Source organism: Schistocerca serialis, chromosome 2, assembly GCF_023864345.2.
Source record: "Schistocerca serialis cubense isolate TAMUIC-IGC-003099 chromosome 2, iqSchSeri2.2, whole genome shotgun sequence".
NCBI classification, from domain to species: domain Eukaryota; kingdom Metazoa; phylum Arthropoda; class Insecta; order Orthoptera; family Acrididae; genus Schistocerca; species Schistocerca serialis.
In genome coordinates this window covers 562,058,296-562,085,262 of record NC_064639.1, presented here as the reverse complement: position 1 = coordinate 562,085,262, position 26,967 = coordinate 562,058,296, and the positions used below count along the sequence as shown (strand labels likewise).

Genomic DNA, 26,967 nt, shown 5'->3' with positions numbered 1-26,967 from the left:
TGCCAAAGCATAAGTGGGCCTCCTCAGCAGGTGGAGATGCACATTTGCCATAATGCCTTGCTCATTTGCCAAGATGACTTCTTTTACATGAATCTGCACTTAAATTTAAGAAGGGCATGCACGGTGGGATGTTCTATACTTAACAACAACTTAAACTACATTTTTAGCTTCCACAAACATCATTCATCAGTGTAATAGGGTAAGAATGGAAAACACTATTTCATTAAAAATGCACCCAGTCTTTTTTCTTCTCTACTTTTCCACTAACGCCCCCCTCCCCCCTTTTCTCTCTTCCCTGCCCTCCACGTAACCTCCCAAGAGCACCTAGATGTCCTACCCTCTCTCCACCTCATCCCTACATGCTCCACAACAGCACTTCATGATCCCCCACCACCACCCTGCTATCCCTCACCCTCCCTACCCCAGCCTCCTACTTATGCTCACCCACTTGCCTCTCCCATCATGCACTGCTGTTGCTGCATGTAGAGACTGTGGTCATGTGTGTGTGAGTTGTGTTTGCATGAGTTGTGTGTGTGTGTGTGTGTGTGTGTGTGTGTGTGTGTGTGTGTGTGTGTGTGTGTGTGTGTGTGTATGTATGTATGTGTTGTTTATTTTTGACAAAGGCCTTATTGGCCAAAAGCTTATTTTGTGACAGTCTTTTTGTTGTGCCTATCTGCAACTCAGCATATCCGCTATATGGTGAGTAGCAACTATCCTATTAATAATATTGTTACATGCTCATCATCTGAATTTTCCTCTGCATCCTCAAGAGAAATTGACTTCTTGTTCTTCTCTAAGCTGACTTCTATTTTCTTCCACAACCTAAATTGTCATTTCTCCTTCCTGCCTCTTTCATTTTGAAATTTTGTCTATGTTCTCTTCATCACAACAAGTAGTATCTGATTCTATTACAGGAATATCAGTTTGCTGGTGGCAAGAAACCTAAATCTTGATATACCTCAATTTTCTTTGTGAAAGGTACAAATACTCTGTACCCTCTTGCATCATCATCATAACTGATAAATAAGCCATCTTGTACTTAGGATCTAGTTTCAATCTCTTTTCTTTGAGTAGAAGGACAGACACACAAACCCCAAATATTTTCAAATCCTCTAAAGGTGATTCTCTGACGTAATAACCGGTTGAAGTGGCGCTGTGGTTAGCACACTGGACTCACATTTGGGAAGACAACAGTTGAAACCCATGTCCAGCATAGGTTTTCCACAATTTTCCTAAATCGCTTCAGGCAAATGCCAGGATGTTCTTTCAAAGGGCCACAGTGACTTCCTCCCCTAGCCTTCCTTAACCTTATGGGACTAGACTTCGCTATTTGGTCCCCTACCCCAAATTAACCAACCTGCCTTAAAAGGTTCCAGAAGAAGTTTTACCTTCGACAGGACTTGGACCAGATTAATTTAGCACATAAGCCACAAGTTAGGCACATCAGACCAGAAATGTCTGGGCATTCCTTACCTCTGTGAACAAGGAGCTTCAACCAAGGTGCACATTTCTCTCTCAACTCTTCCATTTTGCCTTGATGTTTATATGGAGCATCTATTTTTTGATGGGTTATGCCATTTTCACTCACAATGTACCTGAGTCAGTACTGATACATTCCAGTACATTATTTTTGATTTTCTCTCTCAGCTTTTGCAATAAAGTTCTTGGTCAAACCTTTAACTTCATGCCTCTGTTCATAAAGAATACTTTGAAATAATCTGAGTAGTCATCCTATGAATGCATTTCCCTCAGTCTGCAGATGTTTGCATGAAGTCGGCATTAGCTCTTTATGAATTTATGAATTGATGTAGAAAGGAAAAAAAAAATGTTGTTTATCTGCCAAACACTCCTCACAACTGACAGACTCATCAGTGAAGTCCACTACTTTATGTGACAATAATTCTTTTGCATGCACAATGCTATGATGGCAGAACTTTTTATGTCAGAGACTCAAATTTTCAACATAATTAGACGAATTTACCTGACCACTATTAGTATTGACTGATGAAAGGTCACTAGCATCATTATTGTCAACCAAAGACTGCATTTTATCTGCAGCCATCAGAGTAATCATTTATGGTTCTTACTGCAGTCTGTTTAGGGAAAATAACATATGATACATTTTACTGATGCATGAACTTCACTTCTACTGTTCAAGGATTTGTATTTTTCCTTCTTTGGCACTAAACAGGTACCTTCATCCAACACAGCTCCTACAGAAAACAGATTTAATTTCAGTTCCGGCACAAAAAAGCAGTCCACTAAAGTACTGTTTTGATAACTTTAACCCTATTCCCTGCATGCAGTTCCACAGTACCACACCCAGCCTCATGAAGAAGTTTACCATCACCCACAGTAACTTTCATTGAGCTTTCACCTGGTCCAGTTTCTTAAACAATTCTCTCTTATCACACATATGCTCACTAGCACCTTACTAATGAACTAGGCTGTTACTCATAATATCACCAAAACACTCTACCACTGCATTGAAAAACAGACATAAGCACATGGGGCTGTAACATTTAATCAGGCACAGTACATTAAGCTTTATTATAAGTAAGCTTGTACAAAGTTTATTTAAAAATGTAATAGCTTACCGTCAATGGCTGATGACAATAACACACAATGAGAATAAGCAAAAAAACCAAAGCAGTTTACAAACATAAGTTAACTCAAACCATGGAGAAACAGCGGTGCTGCCTTAAAATTACACTAACATTTTACCACTAATAAGAACACTGAAACCTTTAATAGGAAGCTTGAAAAACACACTAATATCTATGTTTGATGAGTAATCTGCACTAAACTAACTGTTATTTCACTCTAAATAATTTATCTTTTTGAAAGCACAAAAATTTGCACATCTCATCTGGCACAGAGCTGTTCATGGTGCATTGGTATGAGCAGAAAGTCACCCTGTGTTAGAAGTAGGACTAGACTACACTATTTCAACAATGTGTTGCCATTTCTTTTAAGGTTGTTGTACTACATTTTCAGAAGAAAAATGGGAACTTGGAAGAATAGTTATTCCACACAATGTGATCCAGGGCATGAGCAACCTGATTGAGGTGGTCCCACAGATTCTCAACTGAGTTTAAATCTGAGCAGTTTTGTGGCCAGGAAAGTAAGGTAAACTAATCCTGGTGTTCTTTGAACCACGCATGTTCAGTAAGAGATGTATGACATGTTGCAAAGTCCTTCCAGTAGATACCATCATGCTGAGGGGGGGAAAAAAGGTTCAAATGGCTCTAAGCACTTTGGGACTTAACATCTGAGGTCATCAGTCTGCTAGACTTAGAACTACTTAAACCTAACTAACCTAAGGACATCACACACATCCATCCCTTAGGCAGGACTCGAACCTGTGACTGTAGCAGCAGCACGATTCCGAACTGAAGCACCTAGAACTGCTCAGTCACTGCAGCCGGCTCATGCTGAGGAGAAACAAACTGCATGTAGGGGTGTACATGGTCCCCAAGGGCAGATGCTTACTTATGTTGATCCATCACGCCTTCCAGAATGACATCATCACCAAGGGAATTCATGAAAACATTCCCATACCATAAAACTCCCTCCACCATCCTAGACCCTTCCAATGATTGTGGCAGAGTATTTGTTTTCAAACTTTTCATTCCCAATGGAGCATAAAACATGATCATCTGAAAAGGCCATCTTTGCCACTCAGTGTATGTTCAGTTGCAATATTTTCATGCAAATTCCAGCCTTTGTCAGAGATGAACAGCAGTCAGTGAACCAGGCACCTGCTGTGAAGCAACATTCATTGAACAAGAATTGAAGAGATGCTGCTGATAAACCTTTGGTTCATCTGGACAGTAAGCTGCTCAACAGTTGTACTTCTATTTGCCTGTACATGTCTCTACACGCATCACTGAGCCACATTATCTATGGCCCATGATGCACCACAGCTGCCTCAGTGCCAGTTTTGGAGAGCACCATTTTGCCATGTGCAGTACATTTTTATAAAAGTGGCACACAACAAGTTTATAAACTTAACCATTTTAGAAATGCTCCTACCCTTGGACAGAAAGCCAATGATCATGATCTTTTGGATGTCAGATAAATTGCTTCATTTCTGTGGTATTACAACAATGACTGCACTGTTTTGCAACCCCAACCCCTTCTCTCCCTGACACACTTTACGTATACCCCACTGCTAGTGCTGCCACCTGCCATCTGTGAGTCGTTATTTCACATTGATGTCAGTCACAGGGGGTGGTCACATTAATGTGACTTGAAAGTGTGTTAGTGCCAGTCCATTATTCTTGGTACTGTAGCACTATAGCTTACATATGAGTATTTTCTGTGGCACAGTGAGATCTAGAAGTAAGGCACAAGTGAAGGAATTGTCTGAAAACCATCAAGAATATCTGCAACAAGCATTTGTACTGTATTTACTGTAGAAAAACCTACCCTAAAACCAAAGAATGAAGAGGAAATCAAATTGTGATAGTCAAAATAGTTGCAAAAAAGACAGCAGATAACAGAACCCAAATTGATTACCTGTTCCTTGTCTTCCTAAAATCATTCAGTATAGTTCCACCCCCTTGTCTAATGGACATTGATTGAATGATTCATCTTATTTATTTATTTATCCATAGAACAATATGCATTGTATGGACATTGCCAAGCAATCTGTTGTACAATTTTATTCCATAGTATAATGTACTACCTTGAGATTTGATTTGTTTCTTATGTTTGGATGTAAAGAGTGGATTTGGTTCCATGGTCATGTACTGTGCTGTTTGTGGTGTACTGATTAAAATTTTTTCTTATATAAAGTTGTGATAGACGTATTCACTCAGAGGTGTAAGATTTTTTCCTATATACTCCCTTTGTCAGAAAAGTTCCAGGACAGGTCTTTTTAAAAAATAGAAAATTGCACTTACCAAGTAATGATCATAGCTCATATTGAAGTAGTCCCCTCGACTATATACACATAGAGTGTCAGAAAAGTTCCAGGACAGGACTTTTTAAAAAACAGAAAATTGCACTGACCAAGTAATGACCATAGCTCATATTGAAGTAGTCCTCTCGACTATATACACACAGAGTAACCAACGTTTCCAGAGGTCTTGGAAGCAAGCCAGAAATTTTTAAACTGTGATGCTTGTAAGCTCATTCAACAGAGCCCAGTGGATGTCTGTGATATTTTGATGAAGCTTTCCTTTCAGTCGCCTTTTCACTCATGTAAACAAGAAAATAGCCACAAGAGGTCAGGCAAATATTGCAGATGTGTGATGGCAATAACACAGTGTCTGGCCAGATACTCGGTAACAGATAACTGTTCTGCAGTTAGCACCAGTCCTGAGAATGCCACAAATGGGGGCAATAATGAATTGCTTCTCACAAATGTTTCAAGATTTGATGTAAAGAGTTTGGTTCAATGTTTGACTTTGAGGAATATTCTCATCATGAACCAATCCTTTACTATCAAAGTATTTTATAAACATTGTCCTTATTCTTAAAGGTTGTCATTTGACTTTATTCAAGGCTGGTAATCCAGGACTCTGCCATTCAGCACTTTGACACTTCATGTTATGGTCATACTGGTAACAACTTTCATCCTCAGCAATATCTTTCACAGAAAAGTGGGATCCCATGTGGCTCTATCCAGTAGATCAGCAGAAATTCTTCATCTTACCTCTTTCTGTTTGTCTGTTAGTGCGTGAGGGACAAGTTTCTGTTTCCATAAATCTTTGCATAAAATTTTATGACACACATCATGATTCAAATTAAGTTCTTCTAATATTGCACACACAATTTTATGACAGTTTTCTAGGAATAACTGCCTACATGCTCCATATTTGCATTGGTACATGCTGTAGGTGGATGACCAGTTCTTGGATCACCTTGCACTGAATCCCTGCCTTCGCAAAACTTTTTGTGCCACTCAAAAGCAGGACTTCTTGAAAGTGCCTCTCCTCCTTATGCTTACTTAATGGTTGCCCACATTTCACTAGGGGTTTTCCTGAGCTTAAGGGGCTCCGGAACGCCCTATACTTGCAATGTTAAAATAACGCTTATAAATTACATCTTTCCTCACAAAGAATTTGAGGTAGGAAGTTGAACTTTTTACAGATTATTTATTGGAATATGGGCTACAACTTAAGACAGGGATTTTACAAAATTTTAGTTCAGTTATTAAAGATGTTTTTTTTCAATTGTAATGAAAATTCACAACATTTTTTTGCAATTTTTTATTTATATATTCAAAAATATACAGTATGTAGAAGGTACTGTGTAACATTTACTGAAAGTCTGAAACAAATATGTTTGGAAGATCCTTAGAAAACATGTAATTAGTATGAGAAAATAAAAGTTTTGGGAATCGAGCGACAAAGATTGGATTAACTTTTTAGTGCATTCCAGGTCCATAGGATGGATTATCTTCATCCTCTGCAAACTCCTCCTCCAGCTTCCTCTTGTTCCTCCTCCTGTTTACTCTTGCTTGTATTTCTAGACTCTTTACAGCCCTGTCTGCATCCCGAAGGTGTTCCTTGTCTAAAGCAAGCATCGCTCGTTGTTGTGTTCGTAGATTTTGCTACCATTTTCTTCAGTTGCAGTTACTGCAACACTGTTCCAAAAGGTGGTCATGTATGAACACTTATCACATTTCAGTTGTATTTCACTAGCAAGTCCTACGTGCTTTATTATGGAGAGTTCCAGACCAACTTCACTACAATGAATACATCTTACACAGTTTGATAAAATTCCTTTGAGAACCGACATATCAAATATTTCATTCACATCTGGTTTGCCCATAAAACATTCATAGTTTTCACTCATTGAACCAAGCTTCTTCTGTGAAGTATTTTCTTTCCCACGTTGACTGCTATGGGCAGGTGTACTTGAGAGGTTAGGTTCACTCACTTGGTTATCGTCTTTATTGTTTACAGTAATAACACATACCTTTGGCTTTCCAACATTTCTCCTTTTCTTAAAAGCCTTCAGAGGATTTCTAATAACTTTACTTTTACTCATTATTATACTTCAACAAAACAGAGACTCAAGAAACAGAATTAATTACGAATATTTTTGAGATAACGACAGAGTAAATAAACTTGAAACAATCGACAATCACACCAGCGATATATATTGAACCATCACAGGTTAGCTACAACACATACTTTATCTCACATCACTAAAATGTACCTGATGAACACGGACGTTAATAATAACACCATTTTACAGCAGTTTAACAGCGCCACAGTGGGTCACGCCCATGTAGAACACATTTCAAAAAAAATTTAAAAATAGTTGTAGTCTTCGGAATTGAATAAATTATATATCTATTAAAAGGTAATAGTCTGCAGATTCAGAAAACGCAAAAAAGTAAAAATTGAACTTTTCATGATTTTGAGCCTTTCTGGAGCCCCTTAACACAGGACTTAATGTTCACTCTTTGCTCGCAATCAGGATATGTTGTGTCACTGTACTAGTGCACCAAGAACCAAAACAGTGTGTTGCTAAGCACAGGCCTGCCACCTAGTGAGTTTGTCGAGAACCATGATTAAGGTCATTTCAAGGATGCACGCATACCAGGTAACATAAAAACAATGCTTGTTCCTTTTTAATATTACAAATTCAGAAATAAAAAATCTGGTCCTGGAACTTTTCTGACAAAGGGAGTACATTATGTTGTGATAGGTGTATTCACATAGGACTGTCAGAATTTCTAGCTTTATGAATTATTCTTTACATTCATACAAGTCTTTCCTGTATCTTGAAAACAGTTTGCATCTTCACAGCACTTAATCCCCAAAAATTTATCCCATAATTGAGGGTAGAATGGATATATCCAAAGTAGGCTACTTTGAGGAATGAGATACTGTACACTGGTGCAAGGTTTTGCATGCTGGGGGTAAAAGGCTCACATGGTCTGTCAATTCCAACTGACAGTCTACATTCCTCCCCAAGAATATGGTATCAGTTACACTATCTAGTACATCATTGTTTACTTTCAGTGTAGTATCATTGGGTTTTTTTAGTCAGAGGTTTATAAAGTTTTTCTTTTTCACATTTAAAGTTACTGTATTGTGCAATGACCAGTTGTGAACATCTCTGAGAGCTCCATTGCATTTGTCTGTTAACTGTATTGCATTTTTAGTCTGTAATCACTACAGTACTGTCATCAGCAAACAGTATCTTTTTCTACTTACCTGACACACTGTGTGAAATCATTTACATATATATAAGGAAGAGATCTGGGTCCAATAAACTTCCCTGGGGGACATCAATATTAATATATCTCAGGTCTGACAAGTCTTTCCTTTTCATCCCATCTGATAAGTCTCCCCAGACCCAGAGTCCTGGGTGACCTTCACAAACTCTACCCCTTTTCCTAAACCTCTCCAGTTCCTTTCTCTTCACCCCACTTCCTTCCCCTTCAGCCTTTCTAGCAGAAGAAGAAGCCACTGGCTCTGAAAGCTTGCATTAGTAAAAGCCTTTATTTCACATGTGTGTCCTCTACTGCCACTTGGTGAGTAGATCTTTTATCTATCCATTTGTTTTTAATTGGTATTTCCAGGTAAAATAGTGTATGGAATATCAGGCCAGCTTTATGGTTATATTGTAGAGTTTGTTTTGAACAGGACAGATTGTTTCATTCTTACTGGAGAGAAATCTTCAGATGTAGAAGTAGCTTAAGGATCTGCCCCAAAAAAGTTTCATAGAAGATGGCTGTTTACTGTAACTTACTGCGTATAAACATGTGGCAAGATCTACTGTAGTTTGATTATACGATTGTTGAATGATCACTGGAAATGGTCACATGTATTAAATATCTGGAGGTATGCATGTGGAATGATTTGAAGTGAAGCAACTAGATAAAACTCTTCATATGAAAGGCATATGCCAACCTGAGATTCGCTGTAAGAATCCTCAAGAAGTTGCAGTCCACTTTCAAAAGAGGCAGCTTACAAAACCCTCAGTAGATTAATGCTCGAGTACTGATTATCAGTCTTATCAGGTATTATTGACTAGAGTATTACAGTGCACTCAAAAAAGAATTGTGTATTTCATCACACATTCATTTAGCAAGTTAAAAAGCACCATGGAAATCCATTAGAAGAAAGGCACTGTGCATCACAGTACAGTTTACCGTTAAAATTCCAAGAGCATATGGTTCTAGACATGTCAATCATTGTACCGATGCCCCCTACATATAGCTTGCAGAGGTTAGAGAAATTTAAGCGAGCTCATCCCATTAGTCATTCTGTCCCCACACTGCTTGCACCTAGAGTTGGAAGGGGGAATGTAACATTGGTATGCCAACTAACCTCCATCACACATCATAAGTTGACTTCTGCATTATGAATGTAGTTGTAGTTGTAGATACAGATGTACACATAGCCATAAGAATTCCTTCAAGATATTCTTCAGTGGAGTAGGTAGAGCCATTCCACAGAAGTTTCTAAACTTTAACAGTCTTAAAATTCACTAAATTCCCTAGGAGACATTTAACATGCTCCAGCAAGTTATTTAATACATGTGTACCCATGAATCTAATTGCTTCCTATTTTTATGTTCAACTCCTCTTGTGTTTATAGAGGTTTCTTGGGTCCTAGTATGATAATCATGCTTTCCATTATTTTTTATCAAATTAGAAATAATGGAATTGCTTTCTGAAGAGTAGGTATCTGGAGGAGTTTCTAGAAGTAAGATAAGCTATTATTTCTATGACACTTAATTACTTAGTTTAATGTTCCATAGATCAATTGCACAATAAATAATAATAATGTGAAATGGGTCATTTTACATTCACATCAAAAATTACGAGAGCATACAGAAAAGTTATGCCTCCAAATTTTTTATATGAAAACTCTTAAGGCTTTTTAAATAAAATAAAAAATATTATATTGTTGCAGGTGTTGCAGCACTCATGTGTGGTCTGGCACTGTTATGCTGAAAGAGACAGTGCTCCATTTGTGGATAAACTCTTCGAATTCAAAACTGAATTACAGCACACTGTTCCACTCACTAGACATTACATGCTGCCATGTTTCATGCTAAAATTAAGAGTCCTCTTGCGGCATAGGGCTGCAAATATGTAGACTGTTAATAACATTTGTTTTATTTAAAAAGCTTTAAGAATTTTCACTTAAAAAATTCTGAAGCATTACTTATCAGCAGGCGCTCATATTTTATAAATATGGCTACATGCTGAACATTTAGAATTTTTGATAAGACAAACAAATATAAGTTGATAATTTCTACCCAGCACCTTTCACACATTACAATAACACAAAATATTTTACAGAATAGAAGGAGTTATCTAGGAGAAAGTTTTTCTGATTATTTTCAAATTTTACTTTGCTGTCTGTCAGGCATTTTATGTCAAATTTCTGTGTTCTGAAAGTGTTATCATTGCAACTTTAGGTCCCCTAAGAAGTGGTTCCTTAACATATAACTGAACATAAAAACACAGAACAAAGTACTTTTATCAATTGTTAAATCATTTATGGCTGTATTCGTGTGTACATATAATGGCTTCTTTAAATGCTGTCAGCTCTAAACACAAATGCAATGGTCACCAATTACATTTTTGAAGTACAAAAAGTTATCCACTGGAACTGGTTAGATATGTATAGCATATCTAAATTATTGTGTCATATAAAAATCTTCACTTAGATTATATTACTTGTCAGTGGGACTATAATTTGTTTCATGTCATGTTTAGTACAAGAGTTGCTTTTATTTATTTATTTTCTATAAACTGCAGAAGTCTTATTGAGATACTCACTACTGCACTAATAAATTAATTTTCTGTTTGCAGCAAATGGAGCATTTGCATCTGAAGATGGTGTAAAAAATCTGAATGATAATTTTGATGCCTATGTTGCTCATGATCTTCGAATCTCAGATAAAGATGAACAATCGGAAGTTTCAGCACAGATTCGACAGTTTTACTTTGGGGACAATGAGATTACACTGAAAGATAATGATACAATTGCAACTGTAAGAGATATTTTTTTACTTATTTTTAATGAAAACACAACTTCCTTGCTTTATGAGGATGTTAATCATGATTGGTGAATGATTACCATCCTAAAATCAACAAGTAAAACAATATATTTCAGACGTACACTGTGCTGTTGAAATCTCCCCCTTCATTTAATTTTTCCATTAGCATTTATAGATATGAAAATCACTGTGTGTGTTACTTCATGACTTTGAAATACCTAGAACAATTCCATCAAAACTTGAGGCAAATATGATTTATTATGTAGAAAATCCTTTTATGTTATTTTTACTATACAAAAAATGCTGTGGTGGTGGGATGTCCATGTGATCCAGTCCGTAGATAGATGTAGGTGGCAGTGTGAAGAGGGTGACATGTAAAAATAATTTTAGAAGAACTATATTAGTGTTGTATGCAAAATTTTCATGGCCACTGGGCTGGCTGATAGCAATCCCAATGACATAAAGCACTCCGTCATCAGGCCTCAAGTGGCCCATCGGGACCATCTGACCGCTGTGTCATCCTCAGCTGAGGATGCGGATAGAAGGGGCGTGTGGTCAGCATACCGCTCTCCCGGTCATTACGATGGTTTTCTTTGACCGGAGCCGCTACTATTCGGTCGAGTAGCCCCTCAATTGGCATCATGAGGCTGAGTGCACCCCGAAAAATGGCAACAGCACATGGCGGTCCGGATGGTCACCCATCCAAGTGCCGGCCACGCCCAACAGCGCTTAACACATGATGGAGATGCTGAGTTGCAGATAGGCACGACAAAAAGACTGTCACAAATAAAGCTTTTGGCCAGTTAAGGCCTTCATCAAAAATAGATCACATACACACACACACACACACACACACACACACACACACACACACACACACACAAGACTGCAGTCTCAGGCAACTGAGACCACACTTCAGTTGCCTGAGACTGCAGTCATGTGTATGAGTTGCATTTGCGTAAGTGTGTGTGTGTGTGTGTGTGTGTGTGTGTGTGTGTGTGTGTATCTGTCTGTCATCTATATTTGACAAAGACCTTACTGGCCGAAAGCTTTATTTGTGACAGTCTTTTTGTTGTGCCTATCTGCGACTCAACATCTCCGGTATGTGGTGAGTGGCAACTTTGGTTTTCATAATATTGTTACATTCCATACTGGATTTTCGACTGTTTGATTGTCACCATGCATTGTAGCATGGATTATGGAGGGTGCATGTAGATGTATATGAATTTCAGTTTGGAGAGGGAGTTAAGCTGTTATAGGAGGTTGAGGAGTTCTTCTTCACCATAAGCCTAGGGCATGAAAAGTTCATAACCTGTATTATTCTACAGCATTTAACAGCAGAGCTAGCTAGAGTCTTTAGTTCACATATATCAACATGGCTGTGACACTACAAGATGTAAACCTTCAAAGAACTGCCCTGCTAGGCAAGAGGTGAGGCTATCCAGTTCTTGAGAGCAAGACGGAATTTATAAAGTACATTGAAGCTATTAGATTTAATGAATGTGCATATAAAGATTTAGTACCAAAGTACACTTGTATCAATTTTAAAATTATTGGCAACTTCTGGGGTAAACACAGGCCGCAGTAATACAGGCCCCTTCCCTGACACTCTTTCTGGTCTGAATTCACAGGCAAAAAGAATATCAGAGTGGACTGACAAAGTGTAGAAAGCATTCAACTAGCCGAAGACTGCCTCACAAGAGTGATCACTTTGGTCCATGCAATACTCAATGCACCGCTCACTGTCACAGTTGATGCTGGTGAATCAGCCATCAAAGCATTCGTACAACAAGTTGTAGTGCATGAAGCACAGTTACTTCGCTTCTTCTCTAAAAAAACTGAATGGCCTCACAGTCAAAATGGTCCATGTTTGACCATGAATTACTCACCGTCTACGAAGCAGTCAAACATTTTAGAGAAGATAATGAAGGAAGACATTGTTATTTACATGGGCCAAAAGGCACTTGCAGATGGCATATGACACCCTTCGAAAGACATTAGTCAACGTCAACTCAACCTTATTGCACAGTGTATGACAAGACATTTGTCATCTATGTGGTGCCAACAATGTAGTCTCCTACTACCTATCATGGATCTATGTTATTTCAGTACAACTAGACTACAACAAACTAGCAGAAGAGCAGAGCCACAATGTGGATATTAAAGACTTACTTAACAGTGATTTCACCAGTCTCCACATAGAACAGTGGACAGCCCCTTTGACTAATATCCAAATAATATGTGATGTATCTCAGAATAAAATTAGGTCACTAGTACCAACATCTATACCCCACATGACTTCCAGTCAATTAAACAACCTGGTGCTCCTGGGGGTTAGGCCAACAGCACTGCTCATCACTGAACATTTCATTTGGCTGAATATTAAACATGACTGTTGAGCCTGGACACAAACTTGCCTGGTGAGCCAGTGCAGCAAATTTGGTTATCATACACAATGTCAAATAGGTCACTTTGATATACCATAATCACATTTTCAAAACAGCATATAGACCTCATAATCCCCCTGCTTGCTGTCAGTTACAGACAGAGACTCTCATTGAGTGGAAGCAGTCCTAAATAAAGATACTACAGAAGAGTCAGTGACTTGTGTTCATGAATGATTGGATACTCGATTTGGCTACCATAAAATGATAGTGACAGACCAGAAAAGACTATTTCAGTCCATGATATTTGAGGCTCTATGCCACCTTGTGGCATTACACATAATTAGATGACCACGTACCACCCTCAGAATGCTGGGCTTGTGGAGCAGTGAGAGAGAACCCTAAAAGCTGCACTCATGTGCCACAGAGGACAGTGGACAGAAGCCTTGCCTTGGGTGCTACTAGGCATTCACATGGCATTCAAGGACAACTTACACAGATCACTAGCAGAAATTGTGTATCAAGAATTACTCACACCTCAGGCAGAATTCATTCTACCAACTCAGCCCTCTGGCCCAGCAGACTTACCAGCACTGGTCAAGTGAATGGATAGCCACATCAACAACACTTCGGTGCCACTGCCTACCTCGTATGCCAGGGTGAAAGTTTTAATGCATTAGGCACTGATTAATTGGTAATTTGTAATGCTATGGGACAATATGATCCAGCCATCTTAACAGCCACAATACTCTGGCCAGTGTAGGGTGTTAAAACATGACACCCACACAATGAACATTTTGCTCAATGAGAAAGCAATGACTGGCTCATTAAAACAACTAAAACCAGTGTGGATCCTGTGCAAACACTCAGCAGTGCATTGCAAGGACCCTCAAGAAATGGACAATGACCCGTATGGTCATTTACCGCTTGACATGCAGGTCCCTAATTTAAACTCAGAGGAGCCAGTCTTCATCAAACTTAACATGAGACACTGATCCAGTGAATGTCCTTGTGAAGCTTGTAAACAGTGATCTGATAGTGGACAAATGCCATGACTAATAATGGGCCAATAGCCTGAAAACTTACATACACATGTCACTTACCACAATGACAGCTACTGCACACTGCATCACACAGAGCTTGTATACTCCTACTGATATGCCATTCCAGCCTCCCCATCCCCTGTCGCCACATATGCCAAACTAATCTCAGTAGAACCACCTCCACTGACCTCCTCAGCATTTTGTACGATATCATCTACAGGGTGTTACAAAAAGGTACGGCCAAACTTTCAGGAAACATTCCTCACACACAACTAAAGAAAAGATGTTATGTGGACATGTGTCCGGAAACGCTTAATTTCCATGCTAGAGCTCATTTTAGTTTCGTCAGTATGTACTGTACTTCCTAGATTCACCATCAGTCGGCCTAATTGAAGGAAGGTAATGTTGACTTCAGTGCTTGTGTTGACATGCGACTCATTGCTCTACAGTTCATGCACGATGGAGCTCCTGCACATTTCAGTCGAAGTGTTCATACGCTTCTCAACAACAGATTCGGTGACCGATGGATTGGTAGAGGCGGACCAATTCCATGGCCTCCACGCTCTCCTGACCTCAACTCTCTTGACTTTCATTTATGGGGGCATTTGAAAGCTCTTGTCTACGCAACCCCGGTACCAAATGTATAGACTTTTCGTGCTCGTATTGTGGAAGGCTGTGATACAATACGCCATCCTCCAGGGGTGCATTTAGCACATCAGGGATTCCATGCGATGGAGGGTGGATGCATGTATCCTCGCTAACGGAGGACATTTTGAACATTTCCTGTAACAAAGTGTTTGAAGTCATGCTGGTACGTTCTGTTGCTGTGTGTTTCCATTCCATGATTAATGTCATTTGAAGAGAAGTAATAAAATGAGCTCTAATATGGAAAGTAAGCGTTTCCGGGCATATGTCCACCTAACATATTTTCTTTCTTTGTGTGTGAGGAATGTTTCCTGAAAGTTTGGCCATACCTTTTTGTAACACCTTGTATACAGAAAGACTGCTGTGAGTCTATCCATGATGAGAAATGGAAAAACCACTGTGATTTGCAGCCAACCATGTCAGATCAACACTGAGAAATGGTCCAGTAGTGTCCAAATCAACAGCCAGTCACAACATGGCTTATGAAAGACTTCTGCCCCCCCCCCCCCCCCCCCCCCCCCAGTTGACGAAGCCCACTGACTATTTCTCCGCCAGAGCTCTGCACTATGGAAACAGGAGGGGATGCATCTCTGCTAGGACATCAGCATGAGTAACATCTCTAACCAGAGCACATGTGGTGCTGAGTGGAATACCTGGGTTGATTCCAGAGAGCTTAGTTCACTTAGAACCTTATATTACGTGGATGTGCTGGATGTTGTGTATGGGAATAAAGCACTATTGTCACAACAGTGTGCCACCTCTGTTATCAGCATGACCACTGCACTTAGTCTGCACCATTAGCTGAGTGGTCAGCACATCTGACTGCCACACTATGGGACCAAGTCTGATTTCTAGCTGGGTCATAGTTGTGTTGTCCTCATCATCATTTCATGATTACCAACACACAAGTTGCCCAATGTGGCATCAACAAAAGGACTTGCAACTCAGTGACTGAACTTTCCAAGGACTACAGAACCTCCATCAAACTGTAATTACAAGAGCAATTGCTGCTCCTATTGCATCTGGGTCACCCCTAATAATGCACTCTCTGTCTTTAGCCAGGCTGATACCTTCTTCACTTGCTATGATTACCTGATATCCATTATCAAAATCCCTTTGTAGTAGTGCTGTCCTCAGTTACCTGCCTAAAACTGGCTTCACAGTAGTTATGACCTTGTAACCTGATTCTAATTTCTCTCCATTTGGCCTACACCCTTCCCATGACTACTACCTAGTAGCAGAACTCTTTATCTTCCTGCTTCATTTTGTTTACAAACTACCATTAGTTATATGACTATCAGCCCGGTGCACTCTTCTTTCTATTATAGCTAGATGAGTTTCCTCCTCAAATACTTCAGGTAGCAAGCAAAATTATTATCTAATATGATTTCAAATGTGACTGCAGATCTCTTTTCATTTTGCTCCTGGCTTGGCATTTATTCACTGTTTCCACAGTATTTTTCCCCTTAGCTCCATCTAATTGACATTTCTCAAAATCTAATTTAGTCTGAAGGGTACAGATGTTTTCCAATACTCTTCTGTATACCCTACTGTTCCATGGGAGAAACTCAATCCATTCTCTGTGGAATTCCCCACCACTATCGGTCCAGTGGAAGATCCACCCACAACCCTCACATGGCATTATATTGTTCACTACCCTACAGCTATACAGAGTCTTGTCACGTATCGTAAAAATTTCAAATCACAAACAAGATTAAAATACTAAAGGAAAATTAGAATTCACATAGTGCTGTCAACTGCAGCACCCAGAGGGTCAATAATGTGCTGAACAGCACTTTCAGGCATGTTTCATTGATATAACAGCAGTTTATTATTATAACTGTTATTTTTTACTTTATCAGCCCGTCTAATTTTCAAAACCCATCTGTAGAATATCTCAAATGCATCAAGTCTCTTCAGTTTTCCCACAGTCCATGATTCACTACAATACATTCTCAGAAATTCCTGCCTCAATTTAAGGCCTATGTTTGGTACATGTCTTCTTTGCCAGGAATTCCCTGTTTGTCTGCTCTAGTTTGCTTTTTATATCCTCCTTTCTTGAGGCACCATGGGTTATTTTGCTTACAAGGTAGCAGAATTCCTTAACTTCATCTACTTCATGATCAATTTTTATGTTAAGTTTTTTGCTATTTTCATTACTTTTGTCTTTCTGCAATTTACTCTCAATCCAATCGAGGGGGGGGGGGGGGGGGGGGGACATTTCAGGGTTTCTCTTCAAAATGACATATGCATGTTATCTGTACAATGTTTGGTTCTTGTGCAATAAATAATTGAAAGTGTTCCTGGACTTTATGTACACCCTGTACATTATTACGTGCAAGCACGTGTGCACACAGAAACACACACACACACACACACACACACACACACACACACACACATACACACAAATCTCTCAAAACATTACACCAAACTTGCTTTGATATTAAGTATTTCATAATGTCTTTTTTTCAACACCATCTTTAGGCACTTTGGGCCACACTGTGCAGAGATGACAGTGACCATCTGTGTGTGTGTTATGCATGGGTGAATGTGTGTGTGGGGGGGAGGGGGGGGGGGGGGCACAAGCACACATGTGCACCTCTATTGCTAGCACCACATATGCACAGATGTGTGTGTAGTAATATTTTTAGTAATATCCGACACACTTCTTTTAAATCTGCCTGTCTGCAACTCAATGTGGTGAGTAGCAAACTATTCTAATTAAAATTGTTCAATGGAAATTCTGCGATGGAATAACAACATGAATTAGGATAGATTCTACTCACCACGCAGAGGAGGCATTGACTGGCACACAGGCACATTTAAATTAGCTGAAGCAGGCAGTGGGGATATAGAAGAGATCTGAGGCAGAAAGAAGAAGCAGATGTTAGAAAGGGTTGTGAATCATTTATGAAGCTGGAGTGGGAGCAGGGAAGGGCACAGAAGCAGGCTGAGGGTAGGGATTAGCAAAGGTTCAGGCCAGGGGGTTTATGAGAGCAAAAGATATGCTGCAGGGAGAATTCCTGCCTCAATAACTAAGAAAAGCTACTCTTGGTGGGGAGAATGCAGACAGCTTTAGCCATGAAGCAGTTGTTTGTGTAAAGTATACCAACCAGCATGGCACACTTAGCAACTGGGTGGTCCACCTATCTTTTGGCCACAGTTTGATAGCAGCCATTCGGGTGATGTGCACATAGAGTGCTGCACGTAGGATGCATTAAAGTTAGTACACCACAGAACTACTTTCTCAGGTGGCCCTGTATTTGATGCGGTAGAAGGGTGAATAAGACAGTTCTTCCATTTAGGTCTTTTATAGAGATATGAACCAGAGGGTAAAGGTTTGTGAGGGGGGTGGAGCAGGGATGGGCAAGAATACTGTATAGGTGGGGTGGGTGGTAGAGTATCTCTGTGAAAGAACAATGCAAAGAATACTACTAATTTCAGGGTATTATGAGAGACAGTCGAAACCTTGGCAGAAAACACGATTCCGTTGTTCAAATCTTGGGTGATACTGACTCATGAGGGTGGAAGGCGGAGGGGGGGGGGGCTCCTTTTGTGGCTGGTCAGTGATTATGTGATGGATAGTAGGAGACTTGGGGGACACAAGGACGGAAATCTGTTTCTGTACACCTTATCACTTAATTTGTGAAAGGAGGGCATTAAAAACCTTACAGCTACTGAAGTGGATACCCTTCTGTACTATTCATAGGTTTTGTATGATCATAGTGAATGTTCCTTAAAAGTGAAAGTTCCTTAAAAATATTTCTGCATTGGTTCTAGGATGAATTCCTCTCACGATTCTTAGTCTCATTTCTGTGGATATAGTGCTTTTCTCGCTAGTAGCTTTATTCCATATTTCTGTGATACCAAACAGTGTGTGAACACTGTCTTTTGCAATAATCCAGGATATAGTTTGACCAGTTTAGTTTGCCGTATAGTACTACCCTAGCAATCTTTTAGTCAACCAGTTTTCTCCTATTTATTCATCACTAGAGGTTGTCTGAAACTAAGAAAAGTTTGTTTTACTGTAACTAGCGGGAAGACCATTTATGTATAACATTTCATAATATACATAAAAACCTTATTAACTGACACTTCATGTCCATTGTAAATTTACAATATTCTGCCCAGAGAGACAGATCATTAATAAAACTAATAAAAAATTAAGGCACCCACAACTGAGCCCAGAGGCACACCACATGTGATGGTAGCTCACTCTAATGATACCCTGCAAATTGACACCATTGTAACTGTTGCTTATTACTGTTATCTTAATGCCACACACCTCAATTTACTGTTCACCACAATATTGGTGTGATACTAGAGATATATATAATACATTATTTCCAACAACTTACAGTCATGTTTACACACAACTGGCCAAGTTCCTGCAGGATCACCACCCAACCCCTTACTTGCATGAGCTGTTGCTGCTCCTATTTCATCTGTTTACCCCTAGCGTGAATCTGAGTAAGGTGATGCAGTGGTTAGCACACTGGACTCAAATTTGAGAGGACAGTGGTTCAAATCCTCATCCAGCCATCCAGATACAGGTTTTCCATAATTTCCCTAAATTGATTAGGGCAAATACTGGGATGGTTTCTTCAAAAGGGCACAGCTGATTTCCTTCCCCATCCTTGACATAATTCGAATTTGTTCTCCGTCTCTAATGGCCTCAGTGTCGACAGGACATTACACCAAATCTTCCTTCCTTCCTTTCTTCCTAGTACGGAACTCTCTGTCATTAGTGAGGCTGTTACCTGCTTCATTTACTAAGATCATGCTAAAACTGGTGCTTGGCTTCACAGTACTTGAGACACTGTAACCTGATTCTAATTGTCCTGCAGCATACATAACTCTCCTACCTAATGCAAGGCTCTTTTCTTCCTGTTTCATTTTGTTTCTGACCTACTCAATAGCTAGATAAGTATTCTGAAGTACTTCTAGTAACAAGCAAAATTTTCATCTAAAGTAATTTCAGATGTGACTGCAGATCTGTTTCCTTTTTGAACTTTACTTGTTACCATTTCCACAGAATTTTTCCCCTTCAGCCTATCTGATTCACATTTCTTAAAACATCTTATCTCTTCTGTATGGCCACCTGTTCCACAGGAGAGTCTCAGGTCATTCTCTGTTCAATTCTCCACCACAGATGGTACATAGCAGAGATGCTACCCATAACCCTGACATGGATGACCATTCTATAGCAACAATAACACTTGTTATATATCATAAAATACTTAAAGGAAGCTTAAAATGCACATTCTGCCATTGTTCATGCATGTAAATATTAAAAATATATAAGATCACATGAGCCGTAAACATTTTTCATTCCTTTTACCTGATGTTACATAACAATTTCACTAATGCACCTAAGCTTAATTTATATTTATATTTATCAAGGCAAATTGTGCATAAAGTAACTTCTAAACTACCAATTACTTAAATATTGAAGGAGCAAAAATCATAACATTCCTATGCACAGTGTTGCCAACTGTTGCACAAAGGTGGCCTTGTTAACAAATTGTACAATGTGATTAAGTGTCAGTTTGAGATGGTGAAACAGTAAACATGGTGTCTCATAATGTTTGGTGGTAAGCTACTCTTATTCCTGGTTTGCATAAATTATTTAACTGGGAGACTGGAGAGTGTTTCAAAAACTGTGATGTTTGCTAATGAGACTAGTATACTAATAAAGAGTTCAAACACATCCATACAAAATACAGCCAGGAGAAAAATGAAACAGGCTTATGACTGCATCACACCAAACAGTTTAACCTTTAATCATACAAAGACTCATATTATGGAATTCCAAATTAATCTAATTGATTTACAGAAACCAGTACATACAGGATGAGCTGGATGAGTCTGCATGTGTGACATTCTTGTGTACCTAGAGAGATAGTAAACTGAAGTATTAACAGCATTTGGATAAGTTAATTGAAGAAGCTTTGTATTGCTTGCTTTACTTGGAAACCTTTCTCATTACACTATTATGAAAATTAAAGTTATTACTCACCCCATAGCAGAGATGCTGAATCGCAGATAGGCATAACAGAAAGAATGTCACAAATAAGCTTTCGGTCAGCAAGGTCTTCATCAAAAATAGACAACTGAGCTGCCAGAGACAGCAGTCATGTGTGTAGTCGCATCTGTGTGTGTGTGTGTGTGTGTGTGTGTGTGTGTGTGTGTGTGACTGTCATCTATTTTTGACAAAGGCCTTGCTAGCTGAAAGCTTATTTGTGACAGTCTTTTTGTTGTGCCTACCTATGACTCAGTATCTCGATTATATGGTGAGTAGCAACTTTTCTTTTCATAATATTATTACATGTGGTCCTATATGTCTCATTATACTGTTATGCAGGTGTAATTCCTAGACTGCTTTTCACAGTTTCACTCTTAGAGCATAATCTTCCAGGATACTGCAGCTACAGTTAAAAAAGTTTTTATTACATTAGTTATTTAGACACATACACTAAGGGCATTGTGTAGAGATGATAACCAAACATCTTGCAGAAGCGTTTTCAGCAACATGTGGGTTCTTATATTCATGTGGCAAGTACATAACCTCCTTAACAGGATTTTTCAATAATGTAGGATGATTAAATTAGGGCAAAATGTGCACAATTCACAACTATAACACTAATAATAAAAGCAAGGTAATTCACATAGTCATCTGTATGAGCTAGTTAGCATTAACCATAATTTATTGTTACTGTACTTTATAGAAGTAGCCTTCAGTGTTTTCTTCTGCCTGCTGATACTTAGCTTGATTCATTCCAAATCCCTAAAGGCTGTCCATCAAGGTGAGATTTATAGAAAAGCATGTGTGAGTGAATTAATGAATGACATGCCACAACTGCATTACTAACATGTCACTGTAGCCATCACTTTCATTCATTCATTATGTTCCATAAATCCCTTCATGAAGGAGAGCTTTAGGAATGTGCAATAAGCCAAGCAGAAACTCCTCTTGCAGCCTACTTCTGTTAAGTATACTAACAACAAATTATGACTGTTACTAATGTATTCACACTGACAATTATTACTTCCAAGTTGCTTCATTCATGATTGTTGTGTATATAAGGAGGATATTAGCTACTTTGAGAAAAACCACTAAAAACCACTGTTCCTCGTGTTCTGCTACTCACATACTGTCTTATCCAAAACTTTTATGTAACTTTACTACTTTCCCTTTTATTTAAGAGGCTGCTTATGTCCTACTAACCTTACCCTCAACAGACTTTTGTAAATACATCCAAAGTCAAGATCTGTTTAACACAAAATGTTAGAGATTTGCATAATGTCTCCCTATGTGTCCAGATATTGTAACAAGTTGTAGAACAAATGGCCAAGATGTGTTCTTTCACTTAATTTTTGAATATCTGTTGATGTTAAACACCTGCTTGATGTCTACCAACAACCTATTAGATAGGGATGCATTGGTTTTTGTGGGAATTGTTTTTGCTCTAAGTATTGAGGTTGTGAACTACATAGTTCATCCTAAATTAATTCGTGTTGTTAATCACAAATGCAATTTTGGACTATATTTATTGGTGCATAAGTGTAAGAACCTCTAGGTCCATGAAGAGGCTTCTGTAAGATGTTATGTTATCAAATTTACACAATGTTCTTTCTGTACACTTCAGAAGAATTAGGTTTTACTTCATTTGTTGTACTGCCTCAGAGGATTATGTCTTAGGACAGTATTGAGGCAAAGGTCACAGTCCGACTCTTCTTCTATAGATAGACCAGTATAAAAAAGAATGTTGGAATAACTTGCAAGCAGATAGGAAAGATTTGATTTTTTTCCTTGACTGGAAACCATGGTTTTTTCCATTATTGTCTCTTACATTCTGAGTTACAGTAGTGCATCAAAGACTGATCACCCTGTAACAGTTCAGTTGAGAAAAATATAATCCATATTGATCCAGTGCTCCTGAAAGATTTTTGCCATATATGTACTTACGATTATGAGATAGATGTCGTGGTACCCATTGATCACTTCAATATACATCTAAAGCCATCATGAGTGGTAGTGTATACAGATCCATGACACTTGAAACCACTCTTAACGCTGCAACACAATATATTATTACGCTTACATCACAGATCATAGAATTCATGTTATTTAATGGCTAGCTATTGTAGTTTAGTGTCTATGACATAATAACTTTGCAGTATATAAATTTTTCCATTCTGTTGCAGCTGGCATCAGATTTAATGTTTGTTGAAGGAATAGACACAGTTGTGCGGAACATGAGTTTGAGTTCTGCAGAACCAGTTTACTACTATGAATTTTCTTTCAATGGACCACTCAGTACATATCCAGATTTCCCAGGTAAACTGCTATATGTTCCTAAAATTAATAATTACACATAAATTTCCTATGTATTTCATGTACTATTACAATTGTTAATGTATATTATTTATATGTTCTATGTCTTCATATCAAGTGCCACTTCCTCACAACCTTACTGCTAAATATTGTTTCACAGGAGCTTGCCATGGGGATGATGCAAGATACATGTCGAATTATGCAAGCCAAGACCCAAATTCTGCTGCTTACAAAATTGGGCTTCAGATGAATCAAGTGATTGCCAATTTCATCAAATACGGGTAATGCAATGAAATCTTTACAGATATGGAACATCACTCATGCTGAGAGTGTGTGCTCTTTCTTTTAAAAATGAATGAAAAATCAGGAAAATTTTATTACAAGTATGTTTTGTCCATAATTTCTGTTATTTTGTTCTTTCAGTGATCCAACACCAAATACTGATGATGTGGTTACAGTTGACTGGAATACATACAACTCAGATAGCACAAATTACTTGGAATTTGCCTCACCTCTTTACGTCAGCACTGGGCTCAACAAGGAAAGAATGGATTTCTGGCACAGTGTGATGCCCTAATCTGTTGAAAGTATCAAATACATATTAGAAGAACCAAAATGTATTTAGAAAGAGATTTAAATAAAGCATCTATTTAAAAAAAACTGAACATATTCCTAATTTTATTGTGTTAATAGACTTAAAATCGTTGTTACCACCAATTATTATGTTTGTTCTTTTCCTATGTGACATAATTTGTTGAACAGATATGTATAAATGATGGAAATCAGTCAGAAATGTTGAACACCTACAAGCATTATAAGAACATAGGCTTCCATGGCTGGTGTCATAGTGATTAAAATTCTTCTGGGTATTATGCCGCATCATTGCTAAAAACTAACAACAATAATAAACCAAAACCAATGTTTCGGTTGAATTTCAATGGCTTTCCTCAGGGGATGACTGGTTTTGCATGGGGATAGGTGCTTCTATTTATTACAGACTATCAATGTCTGATGTCACTGTTGTAAAACTTTTAATTGGCCCTCTAATATGATTGGCTAGTCATGACATATGGGACGATGGAAAGAAATAGGCTATTTGTGGATGTCCATGTCATCAACAATTGGTAGCTGTCCGCCAATCAGTGTTCGGCTTCTGGTTGGCAAGTTTTCCTCCTGGTGTGCGCGGAAGTGGACTGACAGTTGCTCTTTGCTCTACAGTTGTTTGTGCAGATATGTCCATGTCCCTTGTAGCTTCTGCCCCATGACAGCAAAATAATAAATAGAAGCACCTATCCCCATGCAAAACCAGTCGTGCCCTGAGGAAGGCCGCTGCAATTCGGCCGAAACATCGGTTTTAGTTTATTATTGTTGTTAGCTTTTAGCAATGATGCGGCATAATACCCAGAAGAATTTTAATCACTCACAAGCATTATTTGGAAAGTAAGGTGAAAACCACCATAGCTAATCAAATGTTATGCAAAGATTGAAACATGCATACAACTGACCGCCAGCACACCTTGCTCATCAAATGTGGCCATTTCCATTTGTATTGCTGCAATGTGCTGTTTACAGTATCAGTTGAAAATTTTTAAAACAATTGAACAGCCCACTGGCTGTGAGATTTTGTCAGTGATTCAGTTTTTGACAACAAGGAGTGTTGCAGCAGTGGAAATTTATTGATGGTTAAGTGAAGTGTATGGCCACAATCCAATGCGTGACAGCAAAGTGTATAAGGAGATGAGAGCTTTTAAGGATGGACATGATAATGTTCATGGTGAACTGTGATCAGGCCAATCATCAGTGATGTCAGAAGATTTGGTCAAAGCTGTAAATAAAAAAATTTATAAAGATTGGTGATCACAATTTCAATTTTAGCGTTGGAACTTCTGAGTAAGGATAGAATGGAATACTGAAGAAAATTTTACTGTGTCTGGAAAAGATATTATTAATTATGCCTGTGAGTGGTCTACCAGAAAGAAGCTAATTGTAAGTCCCTAGGAAACAGTATTAATAAACTTGCGTATAGATCAAAATAAAACTGCACCACAACTAGTAAAATGTGTGGATAATCAACATATCATTGTGATTTATTGGGATCTGTATCAGGAAGATCTGAAATGGATTTGTCATATCTCATCTCTAAATTCAAGGCTAGCAAAAATGAACTATCTTCTAAGAATGCTTTGCAATAAACACTAGTACTAAAGCAGTTAGGGCTGTTTACTTTTCTCATGTGCATTCATAACTGAAGGAAGATATTATTTTTTTGAGGAAATGTACAAAATACCAAAACAGTCTTCAGAAAACAAAATCCAATTTATTGAAACAAGCAAGCAACATAATACCATACATTCTGTTCTTTAAAGATATAAAAATTTTACCTCTTCCTAGCATTTATATACTGGAAGTATTTTATTCGAAGTAAAATTATCAATGGCTACAGTACCAGATCCAACGTGACATATGTGATTGTCATTGGAACACCAAACTGTGCCAAAATGGTGTGAACTATGCAGGAACAAAATTATACAACAGGTTATCCAGACATATAAAATATCTTTCTGAATTGAACATCTTTAAAAAAAATCCATGACATCCAACCTACTGCATACCTGTTTTTAGTCATTCAGTATCTTAGTCATGAAACCATGAAAACTCATACCTTTAAATGTGTAATAATACTTGGATTTGTTAAATGTGCAGTATACACACAATGGGTACTTAACTGTACAAAATGCAAAGTGCCAAATTTATGAACTGAAGTTATTACAAACAAACTGTCTGTATTACAGTGTATTAATTATTTAATCCTCAAACTTTTCCATGTTACAAATGAGAGTATCTTATCAAATGTTAGTGGTGGTTTCATGACACAGTTGGAACTGTTTGGTGCTGAAGGCACTTCAAACAGAAACATTTGTGAAAGGTGCTAAGTCCCATCAAATTATTGAAGGTGCTATGTTCTTAGTCACTCTCCATGGATCTGCATATCTTTATGCTCCTTCTTTTCCAGGTAAGGTATCACAGCCTTTAAATCTTTCTTCCTTTCATCTGTAATTGAATGGATTGAGGAAATAGATTCAAAGGTAACACATTGAATGTTTTTGCATATCTCCCTTTTTTGAGCACACCCACCTTACAGAGTCTTTCCATGTTGGTGTAACATCCTACCCATGCTACATCTGTTGAATCATATGTGATGCAGACAGCTTTTGAAATGTTCGGCTTTTTGTAGAGAGTATGTCATCTGCTATAGCTTGAATATTTAAAAAAATCTGAAGTATTCACAGACATTATTTTTAAAGGCCTAACAACCTTTGCTTCCTCGACCATTGTGCATAGGGCACTGGGTATAAAAGCTTCTGTCAGCGACTTCCTTCTCTCTACCAAGGCAAACTCAGAGTCACAGGGGAGGAAGCTGAGCCCACTGACAAGAAACCATTGTTCTATTCATGTGGACAACCCATTTGCCATCAGGAAAAGAAAAAGAAATACCATCATTCAATTCTTGTTTTGTGCAGCACAGCTGTCACTCCAAACAATAAAGTTTTTCTTCATTGTTATCGTGATG

The 26,967-nt window shown here is 38.4% G+C and overlaps 1 protein-coding gene across 1 annotated transcript in view; it reads left to right on the top strand.

Annotated features, from left to right (window-relative positions):
• The window catches only part of LOC126456210 (esterase E4-like), an 80,197-nt gene extending 56,211 nt beyond the window's left edge, over positions 1–23,986 (top strand). The window contains exons 8-11 of the mRNA XM_050091964.1: positions 10,796–10,977; positions 23,267–23,399; positions 23,557–23,677; positions 23,820–23,986. Of these exons, the coding sequence (XP_049947921.1) occupies positions 10,796–10,977; positions 23,267–23,399; positions 23,557–23,677; positions 23,820–23,973 (590 nt within the window). The 3' untranslated portion in view covers positions 23,974–23,986. The remainder of the gene's footprint in view (positions 1–10,795; positions 10,978–23,266; positions 23,400–23,556; positions 23,678–23,819) is intronic.
• The last annotated feature ends 2,981 nt before the right edge of the window (positions 23,987–26,967 follow it).